This window comes from Brachionichthys hirsutus, chromosome 4, assembly GCF_040956055.1.
Source record: "Brachionichthys hirsutus isolate HB-005 chromosome 4, CSIRO-AGI_Bhir_v1, whole genome shotgun sequence".
NCBI classification, from domain to species: Eukaryota; Metazoa; Chordata; class Actinopteri; order Lophiiformes; family Brachionichthyidae; genus Brachionichthys; species Brachionichthys hirsutus.
Genome location: NC_090900.1, coordinates 16862333 through 16886534, shown reverse-complemented (window position 1 = coordinate 16886534; position 24202 = coordinate 16862333). Strand labels below are relative to the sequence as shown.

Genomic DNA, 24202 nt, shown 5'->3' with positions numbered 1-24202 from the left:
CAATGCAGCTCTGCCCTCAGTCCCCTCAATCCCTGCATACCTGAATAAACACCTCCACAGATTTAGTGACACCCACAGCCACAACACTAAACAACTAAAATACACCTTTTAGGGGGACACAAATGGAGGTAGTCATCACGACACTCTCCGGATCAACCCCTCCCCCCCCCCCCTTTTCTGTCCACCTAGGTTGCACATATTAAGTGTCTTTGTAATTTATTGTTATTTTGCATCAATTGAGTAATTTAATATTAGTTTTATTGGTATTGTTAAATGTCGATGATTTATGTACGAAGGACTTTCAACAGAAGCAAGACCGCAAGGGCTTTTTAGAAATGCTCCTCTTAGACAGGATGTTTGACTGTATTTGTACTGTAATACACGCTACTGTTTGACTGTACTTGTCCTGTAATACACGCTACTGTTTGACCGTACTTGTACTGTAATACAAGCTACTGTTTGACTGTATACTTGTACGGCTCTAACATTCTATCTCATAAATATATACCGGTATATATTCATCATCAGTTTAAACATCCTGGATCCCCAGATCCAGAACAGACTCTGATGTGTGCTAGATCTGATGGTAATGTTATCGGGTCATTTTTGTCCAAACATTTGTTCATTTAAAATGTAGAAAAACTACAAACTGCTCAAACTGGTGTTTTGACAAAAAGTTTAACGATCTTTCATCAATTTTTACAGTTTGTGTGCAAAGTCATAATTTCTATGCAAATATTTGGACTGTCGCATGAGCAGACAGTCCATCATCAGCGGACTAATTCCCAACGGAATGAATAGCAGTACTTTACACAATAGTAATGAGCTTCGGTACAAATTCTACTTTAGACTAGACTCGAGCATGCTTGAATAAAACGGTGACATGCATGGTTTCACACTTCAGAAAGGGAGAGTCCACACTGACTTCATTTCTTGTCAGATTTGGAGAGAAAATATTTTTCAGCATTGTATAACCATTTATCGAGTCAATTATGGTTTATTTGTAAATGCGCTTTGTCTTGATATGTACATGATGATTTAAGATGAACAACACACGCTTGTGTAATTTATGTTGTGTGAAAATGTGAATCGAGTTTCGCCTCTTCTTACTCCATCCAATAAGAGGGACACGTTTCCAACCTGGCAACCCATCAGCTCGTTCAGCGTCCGGCTGCGTCTCCTGCTATCGCTAGGCTATCGCTAGGCTATCGCTAGGCCATCGACCCTTCCTTCCCAGCGTGCGTTAATATTCCACTCATAACTGATCCTGAACTCGCTTTGTGGTAACAACGAAATCCATAAATAATATTGTTATGTGTCATATACGTGTTTTGAAGCTGATACTTCCTTAAACGGCTTGGCTGCAAGCTAGCTAGCTAACGGTAGCTAGTAAATAACATTTGGCAGCAAACTTAACTGTCAGAGAATGGTATTGATCAAAATCAAGTTTGTCTGGTTATTGAAATTTAACGATGCGAATGCAAGTGGTCATCGTTATTCTGGGCACGTCTTTGTATGTTTAAGATACTTGACATTGAGGAGCTAATGACTAGCTTTTGGGTTAACGTTGCTAATAGCAGCAGTGGAGACAACCATTGAAGACTGCTTAGAGCCCTGCTGAAAGTCTTCGGGGTCCCATGTGAAGTTCTACCTTCTCATTTCAGGTCGAACTCTACATCTGGGCCAGCCTGTCCATTAGAGCACCCCTCCAGAGACATGCTCTGACCAATGGATGACTGCTCTGTTGGCAAAAATACATCATGAATGACAAACTAGTTTTTCTGGGCCTGCTGTACTTTGTCCAGGGTATCCCTTATGGCCTCCAGTCTTCCCTACTCCCAGTCTACCTGCGAGGGGCTGGCCATTCCCTCACCCGCATCGGCTTTACCAAGATCCTGTACTTCCCCTGGGTCCTCAAGCTACTGTGGGCCCCTCTAGTAGACCGGGTCGGTACCAAGCGTCGTTGGCTGGTGGGGACAGTTTCCAGCCTGGCTCTGACGTGCCTGTGCAGTGCTGCCCTGGCCCCAGAAGCACACATCTGGGGAGTAGCAGGAACCCTGTTGGCCATGAACGCCTTTGCCTCTGTCCAGGATATTGCTGTAGATGGGGCAGCAGTGGGGCTGTTGAAGGGCCGTGGGGAGCTGGGGCTGGGTAACACAGCCCAAGTCGTGGGCTATAAAGCTGGATCCGTGTTTGCAGCCGGCGGACTGCTAGCTGTCATTGATGTAGCTGGATGGAGCTGGATGTTTGTGCTGCTGACATTTGTGTATGCAGGCGTGGCTCTGTTTGTGTGGGGGGCCCCCGTGCTGGATGATGAGACTGTTAGGGGCCACCAGGCGGATGACAGCAGAAAAGGAGGACATGGAGCAGATGCTGTGAGGCCATGGAGGGTATGGAGGAAGCTGCTGACGGTACCTGGGACCCCTTGGACAGTCCTGTATGTGCTGACATACAAACTCGGTGAGTAGGACAGCCTCTGTTTATTTGCAGGGGGCAAAAACTACTGGGGGGGGGGGGGGATTTCGGCAATGCTGGGATAGAAAGTTTGCAATTTTGTTGCACTTGTAATGACGACAATCAATTTATTCTCTATTCTATTCTATAAACGGGCAATAAACCATTGATTTTTTTCTATTTTGCAGCTGAAATTATTTGTTCAGCGCACAGAAAAGAGTGAATAAAACCTCATCCCATCGACCTTCTATCTCAGGGTTTCCAACCCTTCCTAGGCCTCACACGCCTCGAAAACTTTAAATATGTGCTCACCCCCCCTACAAAGTCCTATCACATATGAAGATGTTTAACATTTGACATTTAAATTATTTATTTATGTTTGCTAAATTGCAAAATCCAAGGCTTTGCCTCACCCCCAGTTGGGAACCCCTGATCTAACTGCTTCCGGATGGCGCCTCCGGCGGTCGCCCTGGTGCTATCGTGTGCTCTGTTCTGCGTCAGGGTCGGGCTGGGGTTGAAGGGGCCTTTTATCTGATCGAACTAAGGACGCAAGTGTAACTGTAATTTTAACACCAATACTTTATATATATCTAAACATATGAGCGCGTTTAATGGTGTGTATATATACCACAAGAACAGCTTCTTCCCCTCGGCTGTAAGACTCAAGAACAATAAATTATTCTGTAATGGATCCATGAACACTTTACGGCCGGTAACTTGCTCTATTCTGTCTGCGTTGTGTGGTTGTTAGTTTTACTGCCGCTGATACACGTCTGTGTATCCCCTCCTGATGCTGCTGTTTTTGTGGTGGGTTCTGTATCCCTATGTTTTTAACTTGGTCTATTTTACGGCATACCCTGTAGCGAGTGTAGCCTACCGCTTTAGCTAGCACTTATTATTATCATTACTGTTACGTGTTGCACGATTGCAGCAAAATAAATTCCTAGTCTGTGAACCCTCACTGGCAATAAACCGATTCTGATTCTGAACTGGAAACCAGTTCATCACCACAGTGATGTAGTTTCTGGACTTCACCACTAGATGTCACTGTCGGCGTGCTTGAGCTCAGGAATGAGTTTCGTGGGGGGAAAGTGAACCACTTTAGTTACAAAGCAAAGGCACCTGAGTGTATGTGCATGTTGACTCGATGGAGACAGTTTAATTTAGAGTCGTATGGCAGTGTTTGTGTCCGTGTGTGGGATAAAGAGAGCGGATTTTGGTGTTTGGTCGCAGAAGAGGATTATGTAAGGATTAGCATGCCTTTGTGTCTGTTGCATTCAGGAACTGAAATGTAAGAAGGTGCATCATGCTGGTGTGTGTGAACATGTATGTGGATGGTGGGAATGTAATTGTGTCCTCACATTTGCATAGTTGTGTGTGTGTGTGTGTGTGTGTGTGCTGGAGTTCTGTGGGTCGATCAGTAATCGGATGAGCCCCACTAGACGACACTACGAGACGGAATCTAAGGCTTGCTAGACCTCTAATCTGTCTAGGGGGCAGCACCCTCCCCAAACACTCTCTCCATCAGACGATGCTGATGATGACACCAAGAAATGCTCCGAGTTGTACGTTCATTACCAACACATTACCATTTTCTGTTGTTGGGGTGTACTTGCTTGGATTAGGCCTGGATGTGCCAGACAGTATTGTTTTTGTTCAGGGGATGTGGAGCTATGATTGTGTGGGTTTACTGATCTGCCTGTGGGACCCCCCCGGCCCCGTCCCACATCCAGTCCCAGTGAAGTGTCCGGTGATCAGGATCATGGTGTCTAAAGTGGAGGCTGCTGGGCCTTTTTTGTCTTGGGCACCGCCATGATCAGTGCGCCCAGAGCAATTGAAGGGGTCAGTGCCTTACTCAAGGGCACCTCGGCAGTGCCCTGGAGTTAGACTGGCTCCTCGCTAGCCACCAGTTCGCACTCTGTTTTCGTCTGGGTTGGGACTTGAACCGGTCACCCTCCGGTTTCCGACCCATGGGACCAGACAGTCTCCCACCCAAGCAGGACCCAGGCCCATTGCTTGATTCTGTCTCCTTTGTCGGTCCACGCGAAGTTTCATGTTTTGTGAAAGTGAAGACGAGGGTAGGATTTGGGGAACCACGCAGCGAATGGTTTGGTATGTTTTTGAATATGGTTACGTGTGGGTGGAGTTCCTTTTTTAATGAAGTCATGTGGATTAAAATGTTTTCTAAGAGGAGGGGGAAGGATATTTGTCTTTAAAAACCCGGCTACGCGTGTATGTGGCCTAACTGGGTCCGACGCTCGTCTGTTAACTAGGACCATGCCCTGCTCTCCACAGAGTTCTGTCCACATCAGTTCAGAAGGAGCACCTTTGTGTCCATCTGTGTGTCTGGACCGGCACCAGAATATAGTGGGACCTAGCCCAAACTCCAGTCATGAATCAAGAACATTAAAATGGGTTAAGAACTCAACTGGATAATTTTTTTTACATATTGCAAACTGGAATGTTACCTCCAACTAGTTAATCATCTGACAAAACATAATTTATGACACTTTTGTCATCTCTTCCGTCAGCTTCATTGTTTTGAATTTAAATGCTTTCTCAATATTTCTCTTCTAATTCTAATACCTATAATCAATACGAAGGCAGGTGACCCCGGGTGAAACCTGATGGTGGCTTCTGATTGGATGGATAAGCAAACAAACGCATGTTTTGTAAATGAGCAGTCCAACCACAGCGACAGCGGCGCAGGTGGTTGAGCGGGTCATCCTATGATCACGAGGCGCCCTAACCCTGCCACATGTTGTTGTGCCCTAGGGCAAGACACTTCACCCGCATTGCCTGTGTGAATGTAGTGAGCGAATGAATGTCAGTGGTGGTCAGGAGGGCCGATGCTGCAAATTGGCAGCCTCGCTTCTGTTAGTCTACCCCAGGCCAGCTGTATCTACAACAGTAGCTTCACCACCACCAAGTATGGAGTGAATGAATAACGTACAATGTAAAGCGCCATATAAAACCAATGCATCATTATTCGAGCAGTTTTGGAGACATGATCAGTGGGCTGGAGGCGGTGATGGGGTTCTGTGGAAGAGTGGGAATGATGGAAGATGGGAATATTAGAGGGGAGAGAAAAGGAGGAGGGCAGGGAAGGGATGAATTAATGAACAACCGCCACATGGTGCTCTGACAGAAAAAGAAAAGCATCCCGACCTCAACTGCTGCAGAATTGAGTGAATGATCTCTTTTCTCCATTTATTCATGTATGAATTTAAACGGTGGTGAGTTTTCCTTGTGAATTGATTAAATCAAAAGCAGGTTCAACATTTCAACTTAAAGGAACAGAAGAGAATATGGTCGTTTTCACAGTGACCCAAGAGGACTCTGTTCGATTGGGGAGCCGAAAGTCCCAACGTTGTTGCATTTATAATTTAAGAACGTTCTGCTTTCACACCGGGTTTCTAACGCGAGGTGAACTTTCTGAGCAGCATCATGTGGCTGAAAGGGGCGCTCGTCTATTGGACAAAGTGGAAGTGGAGGTCCCTCCCTCTCCCATGTTTGTTTTGGTTTGGAGTGCGACAGGCGGCTGCTGGTCATTCAAGGAGGGAAGATCATTTTGTTCTGGCCTACGTCATAAACGTTACACAACGCTAGTCGTTTTTAACAAACCCAAAGTCGCTGGGAATTCGTAAAGTCTCCGGCTAAGTTCAGAACAACGGAATTAAAAACTTGTAAAATGTTTCAAGAACCCCTGAATCGCTTATTTCACTGTCGACCAAGATCACTGCCTCAGACGGATCATCCAATCATCATGCCCCAGAGACGCTGATGGGCGGGACTAAGCCCAGCATTTATCCAATGACAGTCCAGTTTGGCGCTGTGGAACAACCCACTCTACGCTCCTGCTTGCCTGTGCTCCGTGGCACTGCGGGGAGAAGTCGTGTCAGTTACCGGTGATAAGTACTCGCTGTACTTCCTCTACCGGAGATGCACTGCGTAGCGTCACTACGTACGTTTAGTCCTGCTTTACTGCTCACGGAACTAACGAAACGAACCCGAGTTCTCTTGCGAGCAGACCCACGTTTTCAGGTGGGCTTGTTTGATCCTCACCAGAGTTTGGATGAGCTTTCACACCTGCCCAAACGGAGCAGACCATCCGAGGAAAGGAACTCTGGTCCGTTTTAAAGGGGACCAAACAGTGGTAGTGTGAAAGCACCCTATAGCTCTCGGCTGGTCTGGGATCACCTCGGGATCTTCCCACCAGTGCTGGAGGAGGTGTCTGGGGTCAGGGAAGTCTGTAAATCCCTTCTCAGACTGTTGCCTCCACAACCTGGCCCCCGATAAGCGGTGGAAGATGGACAGATGGACGAATGGCAGCTGTGACAGAATGACGGCTTCTACATTTAAATAAGTTTCTATCTGATGAAGTAAATGATTGCTGTTGAATCACCTTTAAATGAGGAGAAATAAAACAACCCCTCGTTCTGTCTCTTCCTCTGCATGTAAAGTTGCGAATGTCAAGTTGTCTGTCACTAATATTACTAATCTAACATTGTCTGTTCATCTGCCTCTTCCTTCTTCTCTTCCTCGGCCTGCAGCGTCTTGTCTTTTCTCGGCGGTCAGGTTTAACTTCGTGTCATGTTTGTTCATGTTACCCTTTCCACCGCTCTCCCCTTCCTCTGTCATTATTATCGCTGTTCTCCATCTTCTCTCCTCTGTGCTCAACTCCTTTCCCTTCAGTCTGCCTTTTTAATCTTTAAGGATGTCTCATGAAATCCCTGCAGAAAAGGACAATTGTTGCTTTGAGATTATTTATAGAACGGAATAATCAGCATGGTTGTGTTTGTCTGCACACCCTCCCCGGCCCTCGTCTTTAAAGAAATAATTAGCTGAAGGCAGGATGGAGTAAACAACGTCGGTGCCGATGCTTGCCTCATGATGACTGTGCTCACTGCAAGCTGATGTGAGGTTGAGTGTGGAAATGTCCTGTAAGAAGCTATTTTAAGGATTCTATCTAATTGATCTGAAGACCATAGCCCATTTTGGGTGCAGTAACGTCTCTGTTAAATCAAAGCAAGGTGCTAAAGCAGGGGTGTCAAACCCGTCCGGTGGAGGGCCGAGACACTCCAGGTTTACCTTCCAGCCGGCTACTAAAGCAGGTGATTGTAATTATCAACACCTCTGATTTGAGAGAAGGAACTCATTAGTGAGATCAGCTGCTGGAGAGATGGTTGGAAAGAAAACCTGGAGTGTCTCGGCCCTCCACTGGACAGGTTTGACACACGTGTGCTAAAGGATTGAGGTCTCTGAACTGGACTCGGGTGTGTTGGGTACTTTGTTCTTGAAGCAGTGGGACTCTGACCCAGCCACCATCCCTGTGTTCTAAACGGGATGGGATTTGTACCCAAGTGACCATTCTGATGGAAGTTATTTATGGTGATTAAGTACTACGTCATGAATGCTGAGAACACTGCTGACGTTGCAGTGCCCCCCCCCCCCCAGCATCAGACCAGGTGTGGGGGGATGATCTGGATTCAGACGATGGGAGAATCCGTCGTCTTTGTGGCGCAGCGACTAGTGTGTAAGAATCGTTCTTTATCAAACATCGATACAGGCGGCAGTGGGTTGGGAAGCGGAGACGTTCACCGGTTCACCGGTCCCAGCCCAGATGGAGTGTGGACTGGTTGCTGCAGACGGGCCAGTCTACCTCCAGAGCACTGCCGAGGTGCCCTTGAGCAAGGCACCGTCCCCCCAAACTGCTCCGGGTGCGCCGATCATGGTCACCAACAGGCGGTCCGGGTCCGGACGCAGAAGCCGTCCCATACGGATCCGGACCTACAGCCAAAAACTAAGGTTATGCTTTAAAACCTGATGGCGCACTTCCGTTTTAACCGGCGCCGCTTTTGTAGTCTTTACGGTAGGGGTTCAGCGGCTGAGGAAACGTACCGACCAATTACATGCGAGTTAAGCTATACCACGCGACGCTACTCAGCCAATCAGGTCTCTGCATCAGACCAATTGCATGCGAGTTAAGCTGTACCACGGTATAAGAAGGGAAGGAAGTGCAGTGTTCAACTGTTAAGAGGTGTTTTGGTACAGATACAATGAGGCTACTTGAATATATATATATCACACTAAATAGTCAGACACTATGATCTTCTGGACCTTCAAGAAACGTTCTCTACCTGGACCTCTGTGCGTTTTAGCTGGATACCCCTGTACTAGGGTGTAAACATCATTTCATTGTGTGCTTGCAGTGTATCGGTGACAAGAATACCCAGAAGTAGCACTTGAGCTGCAGAGTCCTTTTGTTTTGACCACCATGGGTTCAGGAGTTTGGAAATGTTGCTGTGCTGTGACTTATGGGTAAAATGACATTATAGGGTTAGGGTTAAGGGAGAGGCCTCTGCAGACTTCCTCATTTCTCTTCCACTCATATTTTGACTGCATGGAAAACACACTTGTCTTTCAGACAGTTGGATGGTTTTTGAAAAGCCTAATTTAACTTTCAAGCTTTTTGTATCAACTATATGTAAATTTCCAACAGTGGAATGTGATTGACAGAAGTGAGACGAGTGTTTCCTGCACAGAGAATCCACGTTTCTGCAGGATTGTCATGGCGCTGTTACAGCAAGTGACACTTTGGTTCTGCTGCGGCATTCCCGTCACTGCGAGCGTCTCTGTTTCTCTTCTTCTCTTTTTGTTTCATCTGTCTTTCTTCTCCTTCCTCTATTTTTGTTTGTCTCCTGGCTGTCTGAACGAGTCGTCGCTTGTGTTTGACAGCAGTCTGGGATCCGGGCTGTCACTCATGCAGCTCCTTGGTCCCACTGTCTGTGTGAAGTCAGTCTCCATTAATATAATAATGGCGTGTAGTCGACACCACTGAATATTTTACTGTAGTGCTCAGCACAACATTACTCGCTGGCGAACAGAGAACGCCTCCGTGACAAACTTTCTATTTTAACTGAAAGGTCTTTGTTTCATCCGTGGAAGTTTTTGTGTTTTTGTTGTGTTCTCCTTTTTGTGCTTTAGGAAAAGTGTGAGGCCTCTGTTTGATAAAGTGACTGAGGGTATTCTTTTTCTTCGCATGCATCTATTATTGACACTTTCCAGGAATAGGGTTAGGTGTGTGCTGTGTTTGGTTTTGTAGTTGTCATCTCAGGAAAGCCACATTTTTCAGTCTTGCATGCTAAACAGTTTGGTACAACGGCCTCATCGTATATGTGTGTTCAGCAGCTGGCTCACATGTCTGCTGTGTGTGAAAGTAGAAATGCTTAGTCAGAGATGCGCACCACATCAAGCTTTTTTGTGTTGATTGCATATTTTACTCTATTTCCACCTCACTCTTAGCTTCTCTTCTACCTCTTGAATCCTCCCTTTTACTTCACTTGTCTGCTGTCACAGGTGAGCAGGGGGCGGTGACCATGTTCCCTCTTTTCCTGCTGGATCATCACATGACTGCCAGGGAGCTGGGCTTCTGGAATGGGGTCATCGCCATGGGCTTCTCTATCTGTGGCTCATCCCTGGCTGGACTGCTGCTGGCTCAGTTCAGGTAGTCTCCGTTCTTCTTCTGGTTATCAATAGTTTTTTTCTGACTGAAGGAATTTTACAGGATTTGAAAATTAATTGGCCCTCAGGGGAAAGTACTTTCAACATCTTGTGTGCAGTAAAAATACATTTTATATTCCACCAAATTCACATTCTTGCAGGTTGTCGGGGAGCCACCGACGCCAAATAGCCCTCAACCAGAGGGTAATATTTTTCATCTTTATTGTCAGCAAGGCTACTCAAATGTTTCTTCTAAACTTCCTGATCCGGAACTGTGAATAAATATCAGACTTCCCTTGATTCGCTGTCGACGCATTCGGGGTGTACACCGCCTGGCGCCCGGAGTCGGCTGGGATAGGCTCCGGGGACACCCGTGGGCCACAAGGAGAATAAAGCAGCTGTGGATGAGACGATTGAGGTCGTCTACAATAACGTGGATGGATAATGAGATCCAGGTTCGAGGGCTGGTTTTCATGGAGTCACATGATGAGGGTCAGCCAATCAGGGTGGTTTTGAATATAATGGGGGAGCAGAGCTGCCTTCATGGAGCTTTCTGCTCTGCTTGCTGCCTAGTTCTGTATTCAGCTGCTTCTTGACTCCGACATGAATGACCCATTCAGAGCAGACCGATACGGAACCACAAAAACAACCATGAGAACAAATGAATGGAACAGTTAAAGAAACGTCCAGCTCACTTCTTCTTGCTGGTGGAGGAGACACAATCTGTCCTTCAATCAGGTGTTACAGGAACTTCATCCAGTCTTTCTTTCTCTGACTTTGCTGCAGCTTTTTCTCTCTTGTGTATGTGTGTGTGTGTGTTTCCAGTAATTTAAGTAAACATAGCCTCATTTGAGAGCTCAGGGACCCCCTGTGTCTGGTGTGTGGTGTGAGAACAGCATGAGCAGTAAATCCATTACACACAACCCTCGGGGTTTGATCGCAGAGACGACATCCGACTGGAGCTGAACTGATTTCTCAGTTTAGCAGGCAGACTCTGGTCAAGCTGTATTTGACATTATTCTAGTTATCGTCCCACACTTGTGTTTGGTGGTAACGTCCAGATGATGGTCAAAATGCGTTCAGAGACGTGTCTGTCGTCCCCCCCCCCCTCATTTCCACTGGGCCATCTCTGCCTGACTGTCATGCATGAGGCTTTACGTGTGCTCATACTAGATCACGTCATGGCAGTGTCCTGCCTATGGCCAACAATGCCTTTTGTCCTAACTGCGTGTAGTTTTTACACATCCCCATTCATCTGTATATTAATTAACGCGATGGTGGCGCAGTGGTTGAGAGGGTCGTCCTTTGATCGACTACATAGGACGACCTAACTACAGTTAGAAAGTGTAACTGCTGTAAACCAAATTGCTCTCCGAGGGACAAAATCAATAAAAAGTATTTAGTATTTAGTTACCTGGGTAACTACACTGACAAGCCTGTGGATAAGATGATGTCATAAACCAAACTCCGTCCTTCTGTCTGAAGCCTTTTGGAGGGCGGCTCAGGTGTTCCTCCAAAGCCATTAAAATGTCCACATTGCTCATGATATTTGACATCGTGAACAATGTGCTGTCCTCCATGTCCTTTTTCCCTTTACTATTTATTGTCCTCCTCTTCTTTGTATTTATTGGCAGATCCCATGTTTAAGGGTGCATACTGCCACCTACTGCATTGGAGGGTGTCAATGCTGCACTCAAACCGGACTAGTAGACGCAGACTAGTAGACGCAGACTAGTAGACGCAGACTAGTAGACGCAGACTAGTAGACGCAGACTAGTAGACGCAGACTAGTAGACGCAGGCTGGTAGACGCACACGCTATTAAACACACGCTATTAGACGCACGCTGCTAGACACAGACTAGTAGACGCACACGCTATTAAACACACACAAACACAGACTAGACACACACTGGTAAACATCGAGTAGTAAAAACACGGACTGGTACCGGCACACACTATTAATCACACATATAAACACAGACTAGTAAACAGACAATGTCATTGTCTTGCTCTGAAATGCATGACAAGTCTCTCCAAGTCAATCAAAGCAGGACAGATGGTGTTTATTCTGTTGTATATATTATATGGTAATCACAAGGGAGGTTTTAGGCCGGTGTCCAATCACACACATGCACACCGAGGAAATGCTGTCCTACGTCTATTAGCTCAGGTACGAGGGTAATCCTGCCATCGTATAAAACCACTGAGTGGGCGGTGACTGAATCCATGAATCTGCTTTGCACCTGGATACCTGAGAGCATAGCTATTATTTGAGCCTGGCCCATGAGAGATGGCAGCCAGTCTCTCTCTGACTAATGCTGTCTATCTCTCTCTCCCCCTCCCTCCATCTCTGGCGTGTGTGATGTGAACGACTTTCCTTGAGCTGGGAGTTCAGTAAACGGAAGTCTTTAACAATGCAAAGTGCATGGTGGGGGGGGTTGGAATAAAATAACTAAATATTGATTTACGTTCTGTGTGATTAAAAGGCATTCACCCTAAAGGAAATCTGCACCACCTGTAAAAAAAACCAATGAATAAAATAAAAGCCATCATATAATTAAATATAGCATTTTTATGGCTTTGCTTTTTTGTCAGACGGAACACAACAGAATAGGAACTGCAGCCCTGATAGAGTACCATGGTGACCTGTGAGTTGACCTCCCAGCAGTCGTGAGTCACACCTGAAAGGTCTGAACTCATCAGTGAGATCTGAATATTAGCAGGGTGGGAAAAATGTTTGATCTTCAGAATTGCATACAGTTTTTGATGTTTTTAGCTTAAGAACGAATAAAATATTCGATTGCCGAACTATGAAGTTAGTCATGGACTTTAATCGCACTCCAGAAGTCTTTGTCTTGTGTCCTGTAATGAAACAGTAATTCTGGATGCAAGCGCAAAAAACCTCAAACACATGCTGTCCTTTGAGTGGCAGGCATCCTCTGCGTGATTGGCATTGTGTGTGTGTTAACAGTGATTCATTGTATTCCACATGCTGGGGAACTTATTAGGTTATTGATTACGTCACGAAGCAAACCCACGGGGGATGATTTTCTTTCACTAACAGGGAATCAATTAGTGTCGAGGGCCTTGTTTACTTGTGTGCATCCATGTTAAGAAGTGTTGCTGTGCGTGTGTGTATGAAATGATGCTAACCTTCAGCCTTTGTCACACTGGCAGCTAAAAGTTAGCGACCCTCTGATGTGTTCTCCTCAGCATCGGGGTTCTGATGCGACGCGTGTTTGTTCTGAGAACCGTCAGCATGGTCTTCCAGAGTTCTCTACTCACCATACTGGAACCGTCACCACTCATGAAAGGTGAGAGATGATTCAATGGACTCGGGTTCACTCTCCAGTCCAGTCCTGTACAGAACATATTACCATTAGTAGATATTACCTAATAATAGATTGTTTCCGGGCTAGTACGGGTGGTGCGGTTAGCAGGAGCTAAAGTAGCATTGCCTGTTTCTCCTTTGTGCCACTCTCAAGTCTGATAAATTCACTTCACTTCACTTCACTTTTATTGTTTTGTCCCTCGGAGGGCAATTTGGTTTACAGCAGTTCCACACATTTAAGGGACATGTAAGACAATAGTTAAGAGCAGCATCGTTGTAAATGTGTTAAATATTGTACGTGATAAAAACAGTGCAAACCGATCAGACAGTTGCATCCATACACAAACACAGGCAGGGTCACCTCCTCTCTGTGGCATTCAGGGCCCTGATGGAGAGTGGGACAAAAGAGAACTTGTATCTATTTTTAGTGACCCTGGGGAGTGCCAGTCGAACCCCCGATGGGAGCAGCTTATATTCCGGATTTAGGGGATGGTTTGTGTCCCTGCGAATCGACTTGGCTTTATTCAGCAGGTGAAGCTGAAGAACTTCATCCAGACTGCTGAAGTTCACCCCGGCTACCTCCGATGCTACACGGACGATGTTCCTCAGGCAGTTCTTGGCCTTGATGGCGAGGTTACCGTACCGACAGATAGCCGAGAAAGTGAGGACGGATTCAATGAAGGCACAGGAGAACATCTAGCCAAATTTAACTCATTCAATTCCATTGACAAATAAAGATGTTTTTTATAATCCAAACATGGAATGCCATGAACGTCAAAGGACGTCTTTTACGTATTTTTGTGTGTGTGTGTGTGTGTGTGGGGGGGGGGGGGGGGGGGTCAGACCTCTCCTGTACTGCAATGAGAGGAGAAGATACATGGACGAAGTGAGGGAGGCCGATGCAAAGGACAGGGTGAAGTGGAGACCGCTGGGTTGGGTTGCTGTGGCGACGCCTCGCGGCTCCAGTTGTTCTGTGATTACTTTCATCCATCCCATGTCGACGGTTTATTTTGAGCGTGGGGACGTGTCATTTTATGGACGTAGCTCGAGAAGGCTTCACAGCCGTTGCACAACAACCAAATGCTGCTTTTTCTTTCGGACCTTTTATTTCTAATGTTTTGCTTTCCATTGTTGCATAGGTGCATTCTGAGCATTGGCTTTGTCTCCAGAGCTTAACTCTATATAGTGTTCAAGACGGAACCTATGTACCCCCCCTCCCCCCCCCATAGAGGAGAAGTGCTGTTTGATATTAGGGGAATTTTCAGATTTGTATTGATTTTATTGGAAACCCTGCTCACCTCCCCGCCCGTTGGGACCTGGGCTGACTAGATGTTGGCTTGTCAGTTTCAGAACTTTGGCGGTCCAGAAATGCTGAAGCGCTGCGGCAGACGAGGACGATGATGGACAGGTGTTATTAAAGTCTTATATCGGCTTCTGTTACGCAGGTTTGGGATTCAGATCTCTGTCTGTTCCCCATCAAGACTCTCAGATTGAAAGTTGAGGCCTCTTCTCCACTTTTCTATAAACTCAGAACAAAGGTTTCAATATTACATGATAACACTCCGCTTGCCACCGTCCCGGTTTGATCAGCCGGGGCGGGGCGTCTTTGGGAATCCAGCAGTGTTGCGTCGCTGACTGAAGACTCTTATTCAAGAAAATCTCTAGCGGCTTGAGTGAATAATTGATTGTTAGAGGGAGCAGAGACAGATCGGCTGTGTGGTTCTTCCTCTTCCCCTCAGAGGATACACCACGTGTGTTTTAGGGATGGGGGGGGGGAGTGCAGGAGAGTTGCTTCAGCAGCTCAGTGACATTTCGGCATTTCTGCTTTATGACTGTTTCCCTCTCATGTCTTTGCTTTCTCAGGTATGGCCGTCCTGAGCATGAGTGTTCAGCACTTCCTGGGAGGCCTCATCACCACCCTCACCTTCACTACCATGATGCGTTGCACCCAGAGGGCTGAGGACAGCATTCAGGTGACTGAATGGTTAGGTTCTGTCTGCAGTCTTCATCGTGCCATTCTTTTATGTTGGGTCATCTCCCGGAGGGTTCTTTGCTTTCCTCCGTCCTTCCCTCCAATCGTCCCTGTTCTCGGTCTGCAGCATACAGTCGCACACTGAGCATCACCAGATCCAACATATGAGCTGCTGTAGCTGAGATCGCTGAAGAAGTTCATGTGGTTCTAATAGGAAGGTGTGAGGATGCACTACATGGAAAGAAGGCAGAAGCGGAGACCGTGTGACGCTTCGGTGTCCTGCTGGGAAGCCTTGGGTCCATGTGGACACGTACCACGTCCTTTTGTTGCAGACCCGGTTCACCCTTCCATGGAGGCGATATTCCCCGGTGGCAGTGGTCTCTTTCTGCAGGATAATGCACCTTGATGAAATGTTTTGATGAACACGAGGTGTGGACTTGGTGCCAGTTACCAGAGCACACCTTCAGAGTTAGGCGGGTGTAACACCTTTCATCCTGGTTACTATTATTAGAGCTATCTCTAAAGCTAACAAATGGTTGTTTAACCTGCTGTAGGGGGGGGGGGTCACAGGCTGTACATATATTGGTCGAATTATCAATAACAGCAGGAAAAGATCCATGATGTGGCAGGTAAAGGGTTCATTTGAAGGTTCTCATGACAAACATGTTTGCTTTTTATTGTGAGGGGGGGGGGGGGTGAAAAGACACACAGAGGAGGTGTGTTATTGAAGCTATCCAGTGACGGGAAGCTGCTTATGTGAGCGCTGGCTAACGGTCCCAGGAGAACGAAACCAAATCTGTTCAGCGAGCTGCTGAGAATAAAGGCGGCCCACTTAGCCGTGGTCACGCAGGCCTCCTCCGGCCCCCGGCCCCCGGCCCCCCAGGACTTCTGTAGGGAACGCTGCGGCCAGAAACAACAGTCAGGATTTCTCCATTATCTGAATTTTAGGCTTTGAATTTCTCTAATTCTGATTTTAACTTCACATTGCATTGATGACTCTGTATCAAACCCATCAAATAAATCGGCTCCTCTAAGACACCAGGGAACATGTGGATGCGGGTTTGATGCCGGGGGGGGGATGCTTGTGAAGTAGGCGTGCGTTCCGTGAATCAGAATAAAAAGTAGTTTATTGCCGTTGTCAGTGAGGGTTCACAGACTAGGAATGTTTCTCGGTGAAGTCGACAGTAATGACAAAATACAAAAAACATACAAGTACAGACACATCAGCAGCAGCAGGAGTGGATACACAGATGTGTACTAGCAGCAGTAAATTAGCGTAATCACGCAGTGCAAATGGAACAGTGCAAGTTGTATTCAGGAGTCCGGGACAGAATTATTAAGTGTTCATTAGTCTTAAGGCTGAGGGGAAGAAGCTGTTCTTGTGGTGGGAGGTTCTGGACCGGATGGACCGTAGCCCCCTGCCTGAGAGAAGAGGGTCAAAGAATCCGTGTCCAGGGTGAGAAGGGTCGGCTGTGATCCGACCTGCACGCCTCCGAGTCCTGGAGACATGCAGGTCCTGGAGCGATGGCAGCTTGCAGCCGATCACCTTCTCCGCAGCACGTACAATGCGCTGCAGTCTGTGTCTGTCCCTGGTGGTGGCGCCAGCGTACCACACGGTGATGGAGGAGGTGAGGACGGACTCCACGATGGAGGTGTAGAACTGCACCAACATCTGGGTTGGCAGCTTGAGTTTCCTCAGCTGCCGCAGGAAGTACATCCTCTGCTGAGCCTTCTTGATGAGGGAGCTGATGGTCGGCTCCCACTTGAGGTACACAGCGCTGGGGGGATCCGGTGCTGATAGTCAGGGTGTCCGAGACCGTAGGGCTTGTTGGAGACCAGTGAGTTGTCGGTTTAAGCTCCTGGAACCTGCCGATGCTAGAACTAGCGTGTTAGCCGTTAGCTAGCTGAAAATGTTTGAAAAGTTCAGATCAGTGACTCAGCTGTTGGGTCTAGATGTCACTAGAGTCCTTCTGTTCCAGGGCCTCACCTGATGCCGTGCTCTTGGGCGGGGGGAGGATTAGGTCATCTCTGCTTGTCTTTTTCTCGCCGCTCTCGAACCCCCTTAGGCTGGGATCAGATACTCTTCTTGGTTTGGCCTCCGCCCATCGTCTCAGGCTTTCTGCTCGGTCTGTCGTTTCTTTCTCTCCGTGACGGATTGTTCCTGAAAACGACACTCTGATCTTGTCTGCTGATGACTTTGAGTTGCAGGTTCACATAAATTGTACTACAGGATGTGATGTCACACTTCTAAGACCCTTGCTCTCCCTCCCTGTCCTTTTCCCCAATCACACACTCTCTCCTCTCATCCCCTCGTCCTATATGTTCCTCCTCCAGGCAACCCACTACAGTTTCCTGGCGACGCTGGAGGTGCTGGGAAAGCTGACGTTCAGCGCCCTGGCCGGAGGCGTGGTGGATTGGTTTGGTTTCCAAATTGCCTTCCTCTTCTTCCTTACGCTCTCTGCTGGGACGGCTCTTCATGTATGGACAGCGACCTTCACCGGTGCTGTCAGAGAACACCAACCCAAAGGACCGCCCCAGTGACACCGGGACGAACGGTCCTGATGCTGGACCTGCTGACCTGATGGTTTTAAATCTGAGTGCAGTAGAATATATGGAAGTAGCTAATGGTCTTCTGCCATTGGCGGCGAGGAATCAGTTATTTATTCCTGCATAGGAAGTGTCTTCGTAGTTCATGTCTTGGTATGTGATGGAGCTGCATTCACACCATATCAAGAGCCAGGAAGGAAATACAAAGCTGCTGCTATCATCTGAGCCGTTTCAGTGTTTTAATGTGGGTTTGGGTTGGGTTCCGCTTCATCCGGTCTGGTATTCCGACTTCAACCAGTTCCATTTTATGCAAACGGACTGAACTGGTACTGCTATAACTAGTCCAATCATCAGGATGGAATGTGTGACTCGTTGCAGAGCTGATGAAGACCATGATGGAGAGGACTCCTCAGTGAACTGAACCAAGTTACAGCAGATGGAGGAAGCTCTTTGGATCAATCCCAATGAAATATACACAATTACGCCCAAATCGAGGTCCGTGACTGTTAGAACCCACCTTAACATCGTGAACAGAGCGCATGGCTTGACCCGTCTAATGGTCCGGTTCACTGACGCCGTACCAAACCGGTCTGAACATCTGACCCGACAGCGATAGCATCGCTTTGTGATCATGTGGCCCTGAGTTCTGAATGGATCTGGACTAGCTGGTAGCAACGGTCTGGTTCTGGTACACCGGAGGCGGGTGCAGAGCACTGGGCAGGTGGGGAACCTCACATCATGATGTCATCCTGTCACCATTCTTATTCAAACTTGAAACTCCAAAATGCTGCTAACATTTTACGTTTCCATGGTTACAAATGCTAAAATATGTCCGAAGTAATATTGGGCATGAGTCTGCTCCTGCTCTGTCTCGCTATCACTTCCCTATCCATCTCCTTGACTCGTCTCCGACCTGCCATTCTCTCTCTCTCTCTCTCTCCCTCTCTCTCTCTCAACCCAGCCGGCCAGACAGATGGCCGTCCACCATGAGCCTAGGTTCTGTCCAAGGTTTCTGCCCGTTAAAGGGAAGTTTTTCCTTGCCTCCATTGCTCTTGTGGGTCAAGTTGGGTTCTGTGTTTCCCTGCAGGTCTTTTCCTGCTAATCCTGTAAAGTGCCTTGAGATGACTTTATGTTGTGATCTGGCGCCAAATAAATAAAGCTGAATTGAATTGAATCTAGAGTCTGTTCTGGTGAACCTGCTGGCTGAATCTGGATTCTGTTCTGATGAACCTGCTGGCTGAATCTGGATTCTGTTCTGATGAACCTGCTGGCTGAATCTGGATTCTGTTCTGATGAACCTGCTGACTGAATCTGGATTCTGTTCTGATGAACCTGCTGACTGAATCTGGATTCTGTTCTGATGAACCTGCCGACTGAATCTAGAGTCTGTTCTGGTGAACCTGCTGACTGAATCTGGATTCTGTTCTGGTGAACCTGCTGACTGAATCTGGATTCTGTTCTGGTGAACCTGCTGACTGAATCTGGATTCTGTTCTGATGAACCTGCTGACTGAATCTAGAGTCTGTTCTGGTGAACCTGCTGACTGAATCTGGATTCTGTTCTGATGAACCTGCTGACTGAGTCTGGATTCTGTTCTGATGAACCTGCTGACTGAATCTAGAGTCTGTTCTGGTGAACCTGCTGACTGAATCTGGATTCTGTTCTGGTGAACCTGCTGACTGAATCTGGATTCTGTTCTGATGAACCTGCTGACTGAATCTGGATTCTGTTCTGATGAACCTGCCGACTGAATCTAGAGTCTGTTCTGGTGAACCTGCTGACTGAATCTGGATTCTGTTCTGATGAACCTGCTGACTGAATCTAGAGTCTGTTCTGGTGAACCTGCTGACTGAATCTGGATTCTGTTCTGGTGAACCTGCTGACTGAATCTGGATTCTGTTCTGATGAACCTGCTGACTGAGTCTGGATTCTGTTCTGATGAACCTGCTGGCTGAATCTGGATTCTGTTCTGGTGAACCTGCTGGCTGAATCTGAATTCTGTTCTGATGAACCTGCTGGCTGAATCTGGATTCTGTTCTGATGAACCTGCTGGCTGAATCTGGATTCTGTTCTGGTGAACCTGCTGACCGGGCCACGGCTCAGGAGCGTTGCATGAATCTGGGCTGAAGGAAACGCCCCCTAAAGGACTCCATCTCAGCTGATTCATTCAGAATACTTTATTAATCCCCATTTATCATTTTTAAGAACATCTCATTGTGTCATCATAACAGGTGAAGCGTGACAAAAGAACAGCTGATAAATGGACGTTACGCTGTCAACTTAGTCTTTGAAAGGGTTTAGAATCTAAATGTGCCACAGGACTATTTCTTCTCAGGTAAGTAGTCCCACCCATCACCTGGTAACTCCAGCTGAAGGCCTGTGTGAGGAGAGAAGCCTGTTCCAGATGATCTGAACCCCCCCACAAGAGACTTGTGTCCTCGGTGGATGTGATGCACTGGTTACCTTAATTTACCTGCCCATTGTTGGCTTTATGGGATGTACCGTAAAGTCCACCTGACACCTTAAGGGGTGATCACAGGGAGTACTTGATGTGTGAATTCCTGAGCTGCTATCATCAGAGTCAGATTCCCGACAGGTAGAGGGAGGGCTGAGTACACTTTTCTGCCAGTGGCTATTTGTTTCAGTCCCTAACAATCGGTCCGGGTACGAGTCTGGTCACAGAGCGCCGAGGCTAAGCAGCATCACCACAATGACCCCCGCACAATAGGAAGAGAAATAAGGCAGATTTGATAGCCACCAAGAATGGGGAGAGTTCACTGACAGGTGCGCCTCCTGGTAGAGTTACCTGTGGGGAGAGAGGAAGGGAGGGGGCAGAAACTCAACATTTAATCTTGGCAAACAGAAGTGTTTCTCCCTCCATTGTGCCCCTGCCCCCCCGGGAAGAGTGAGGTGTTGGCTTTTTGGATTGCTTTTGTCCTGTGGCCGGCAGAATGGCCTTCTGGGAAACCCGAGCAGGTGAGATGAGCAGCATCGAGTGTCATGGCGTTTCCTCCACCGGTGTTTATTTTTTGTTTGTTGGCAGAATGAGAGACATGGACACTCTGTCTGTTTTTCTCCGCTTCCCAACACTTCATCCTTTATCTTTGTTGTCCTCTGCTGAATTAACTTCGTCCCGTTTTTCTCTGTTCTATATTAAGTTTTTAAAAAGTCAAGATGTTTGTATGTCCTCTCCGTTTCTGCGTGAGTTCTCTCCGGGTTCCTCCAAAAACATGCAGCTTAGGTGAATTGATTACTCCGGATTGCCTGTCTGTGTGTGTGAAAGGTTGCCTTTCTCTGTGTGGGACGCAATGTGCTGGCGACAGGTCCGGGGTGTACAAGTCAGCTGGGATAGACTCCAGAAGGAGGATTAAGCAGACACACATCGATGCTTCTGATTGCTGCCTCAATATTTAGGATTAAAATTGATTAAAATTTCAAGGAATTTTTGTTTTGTTTTAAGTTTGAAATCCTGATTATAATTTTCGATGTAGATTTGCACCAAAACGGAACCCAAGTGTTGTGGATGTTGTTTCAGGAAAGTTTGGATTCTTCAGGAACACATCCCAGGAATTCACCATGTGAATATCACAGTAATGAAAACAGCTGTTCTGGACCCCTGAAAGCTTTTAGAGATTTGTGGTTCACACGAGACGACAATACTTCAATATATGTTGTTGTTGTTCAGGTGAGCTCAGCCCTAACACACAGCAAAAAGACAACCTGAGCAATGCAGCAGTGACCCAAATCCTGCAGCAGGGACCCTAAATTCTGCTGCAAGGACCCTAAATCCTGCAGCAGTGTGACCCTAAATCCTGCAGCAGTGTGACCCTAAATCCTGCAGCAGTGACACAAATCCTGCAGCAGGGACCCTAAATCCTGCAGCAGTGTGACCCTAAATCCTGCAGCAGTGTGACCCTAAATCCTGCAGCAGTGTGACCCTAAATCCTGCAGCAGTGTGACCCTAAATCCTGCAGCAGGGACCCTAAATCCTGCAGCAGTGTGACCCTAAATCCTGCAGCAGTGTGACCCTAAATCCTGCAGCAGTGTGACCCTAAATCCTGCAGCAGGGACCCTAAATCCTGCAGCAGTGTGACCCTAAATCCTACAGCATGGACCCAAATCCTGCAGCAGGGACCCTAAATTCTGCTGCAAGGACCCTAAATCCTGCAGCAGTGTGACCCTAAATCCTGCAGCAGTGACACGAATCCTGCAGCAGGGACCCTAAATCCTGCAGCATGGACCCTAAATCCTGCAGCAGTGTGACCCTAAATCCTGCAGCAGTGTGACCCTAAATCCTGCAGCAGTGTGACCCTAAATCCTGCAGCAGGGACCCTAAATCCTGCAGCAGTGTGACCCTAAATCCTACAGCATGGACCCTAAATCCTGCAGCAGTGTGACCCTAAATCCTGCAGCAGTGTGACCCTAAATCCTGCAGCAGGGACCCTAAATCCTGCAGCAGTGTGACCCTAAATCCTACAGCATGGACCCTAAATCCTGCAGCAGTGTGACCCTAAATCCTGCAGCAGTGTGACCCTAAATCCTGCAGCAGGGACCCTAAATCCTGCAGCAGTGTGACCCTAAATCCTGCAGCAGTGTGACCCTAAATCCTGCAGCAGTGTGACCCTAAATCCTGCAGCAGTGTGACCCTAAATCCTGCAGCAGGGACCCTAAATTCTGCTGCAGGGACCCTAAATCCTGCATCAGTGACCCAAATCCTGCAGCAGGGACCCTAAATCCTGCAGCAGTGTGACCCTAAATCCTGCAGCAGGGACCCTAAATCCTGCAGCAGTGTGACCCTAAATCCTGCAGAAGTGTGACCCTAAATCCTGCAGCAGGGACCTAAATCCTGCAGCAGTGTGACCCTAAATCCTGCAGCATGGACCCTAAATCCTGCAGCAGGGTGACCCTAAATCCTGCAGCAGTGTGACCCTAAATCCTGCAGCAGTGTGACCCTAAATCCTGCAGCAGGGACCCTAAATCCTGCAGCAGTGTGACCCTAAATCCTGCAGCAGTGTGACCCTAAATCCTGCAGCAGTGCGACCCTAAATCCTGCAGCATGGACCCTAAATCCTGCAGCAGGGACCCTAAATCCTGCAGCAGTGTGACCCTAAATCCTACAGCATGGACCCTAAATCCTGCAGCAGTGTGACCCTAAATCCTGCAGCAGTGTGACCCTAAATCCTGCAGCAGGGACCCTAAATCCTGCAGCAGTGTGACCCTAAATCCTGCAGCAGTGTGACCCTAAATCCTGCAGCAGTGCGACCCTAAATCCTGCAGCATGGACCCTAAATCCTGCAGCAGGGACCCTAAATCCTGCAGCAGTGTGACCCTAAATCCTGCAGCAGTGTGACCCTAAATCCTGCAGCAGTGTGACCCTAAATCCTGCAGCAGGGACCCTAAATCCCGCAGCAGTGTGACCCTAAATCCTGCAGCAGTGTGACCCTAAATCCTGCAGCAGGGACCCTAAATCCTGCAGCAGTGTGACCCTAAATCCTGCAGCAGGGACCCTAAATCCTGCAGCAGTGTGACCCTAAATCCTGCAGCAGTGTGACCCTAAATCCTGCAGCAGGGACCCTAAATCCTGCAGCAGTGTGACCCTAAATCCTGCAGCATGGACCCTAAATCCTGCAGCAGGGACCCTAAATCCTGCAGCAGTGTGACCCTAAATCCTGCAGCAGGGACCCTAAATCCCGCAGCAGTGTGACCCTAAATCCTGCAGCAGTGTGACCCTAAGTCCCCGCAGCAGTGTGACCCTAAATCCTGCAGCATGGACCCTAAATCCTGCAGCAGGGACCCTAAATCCTGCAGCAGTGTGACCCTAAATCCTGCAGCAGGGACCCTAAATCCTGCAGCAGGGACCCTAAATCCTGCAGCAGTGTGACCCTAAATCCTGCAGCAGGGACCCTAAATCCTGCAGCAGTGTGACCCTAAATCCTGCAGCAGGGACCCTAAATCCTGCAGCAGTGTGACCCTAAATCCTGCAGCATGGACCCTAAATCCTGCAGCAGGGACCCTAAATCCTGCAGCATGGACCCTAAATCCTGCAGCAGGGACCCTAAATCCTGCAGCAGTGTGACCCTAAATCCTGCAGCATGGACCCTAAATCCTGCAGCAGTGTGACCCTAAATCCTGCAGCAGTGTGACCCTAAATCCTGCAGCAGGGACCCTAAATCCTGCAGCAGTGTGACCCTAAATCCTGCAGCATGGACCCTAAATCCTGCAGCAGTGTGACCCTAAATCCTGCAGCAGGGACCCTAAATCCTGCAGCAGGGACCCTAAATCCTGCAGCAGTGTGACCCTAAATCCTGCAGCATGGACCCTAAATCCTGCAGCAGTGTGACCCTAAATCCTGCAGCAGTGTGACCCTAAATCCTGCAGCAGGGACCCTAAATCC

General features: G+C 47.8%; 1 protein-coding gene across 2 annotated transcripts; it reads left to right on the top strand.

The window, feature by feature from the left end:
- The first annotated feature begins 1760 nt into the window (after positions 1–1760).
- On the top strand, positions 1761–18982 carry mfsd3 (major facilitator superfamily domain containing 3). Of its 2 annotated transcripts, XM_068738399.1 has the most exons (5): positions 1761–2460; positions 9814–9961; positions 13172–13272; positions 15153–15262; positions 17596–18982. In XM_068738399.1, exons 1-5 carry the CDS (start codon positions 1761–1763, stop codon positions 17800–17802), a joined length of 1266 nt encoding a protein of 421 aa, XP_068594500.1. In that variant the 3' UTR covers positions 17803–18982. The 2 variants fall into 2 exon arrangements, with proteins under 2 accessions (XP_068594500.1, XP_068594501.1); XM_068738400.1 differs by lacking the exons at positions 9814–9961; positions 13172–13272.
- The last annotated feature ends 5220 nt before the right edge of the window (positions 18983–24202 follow it).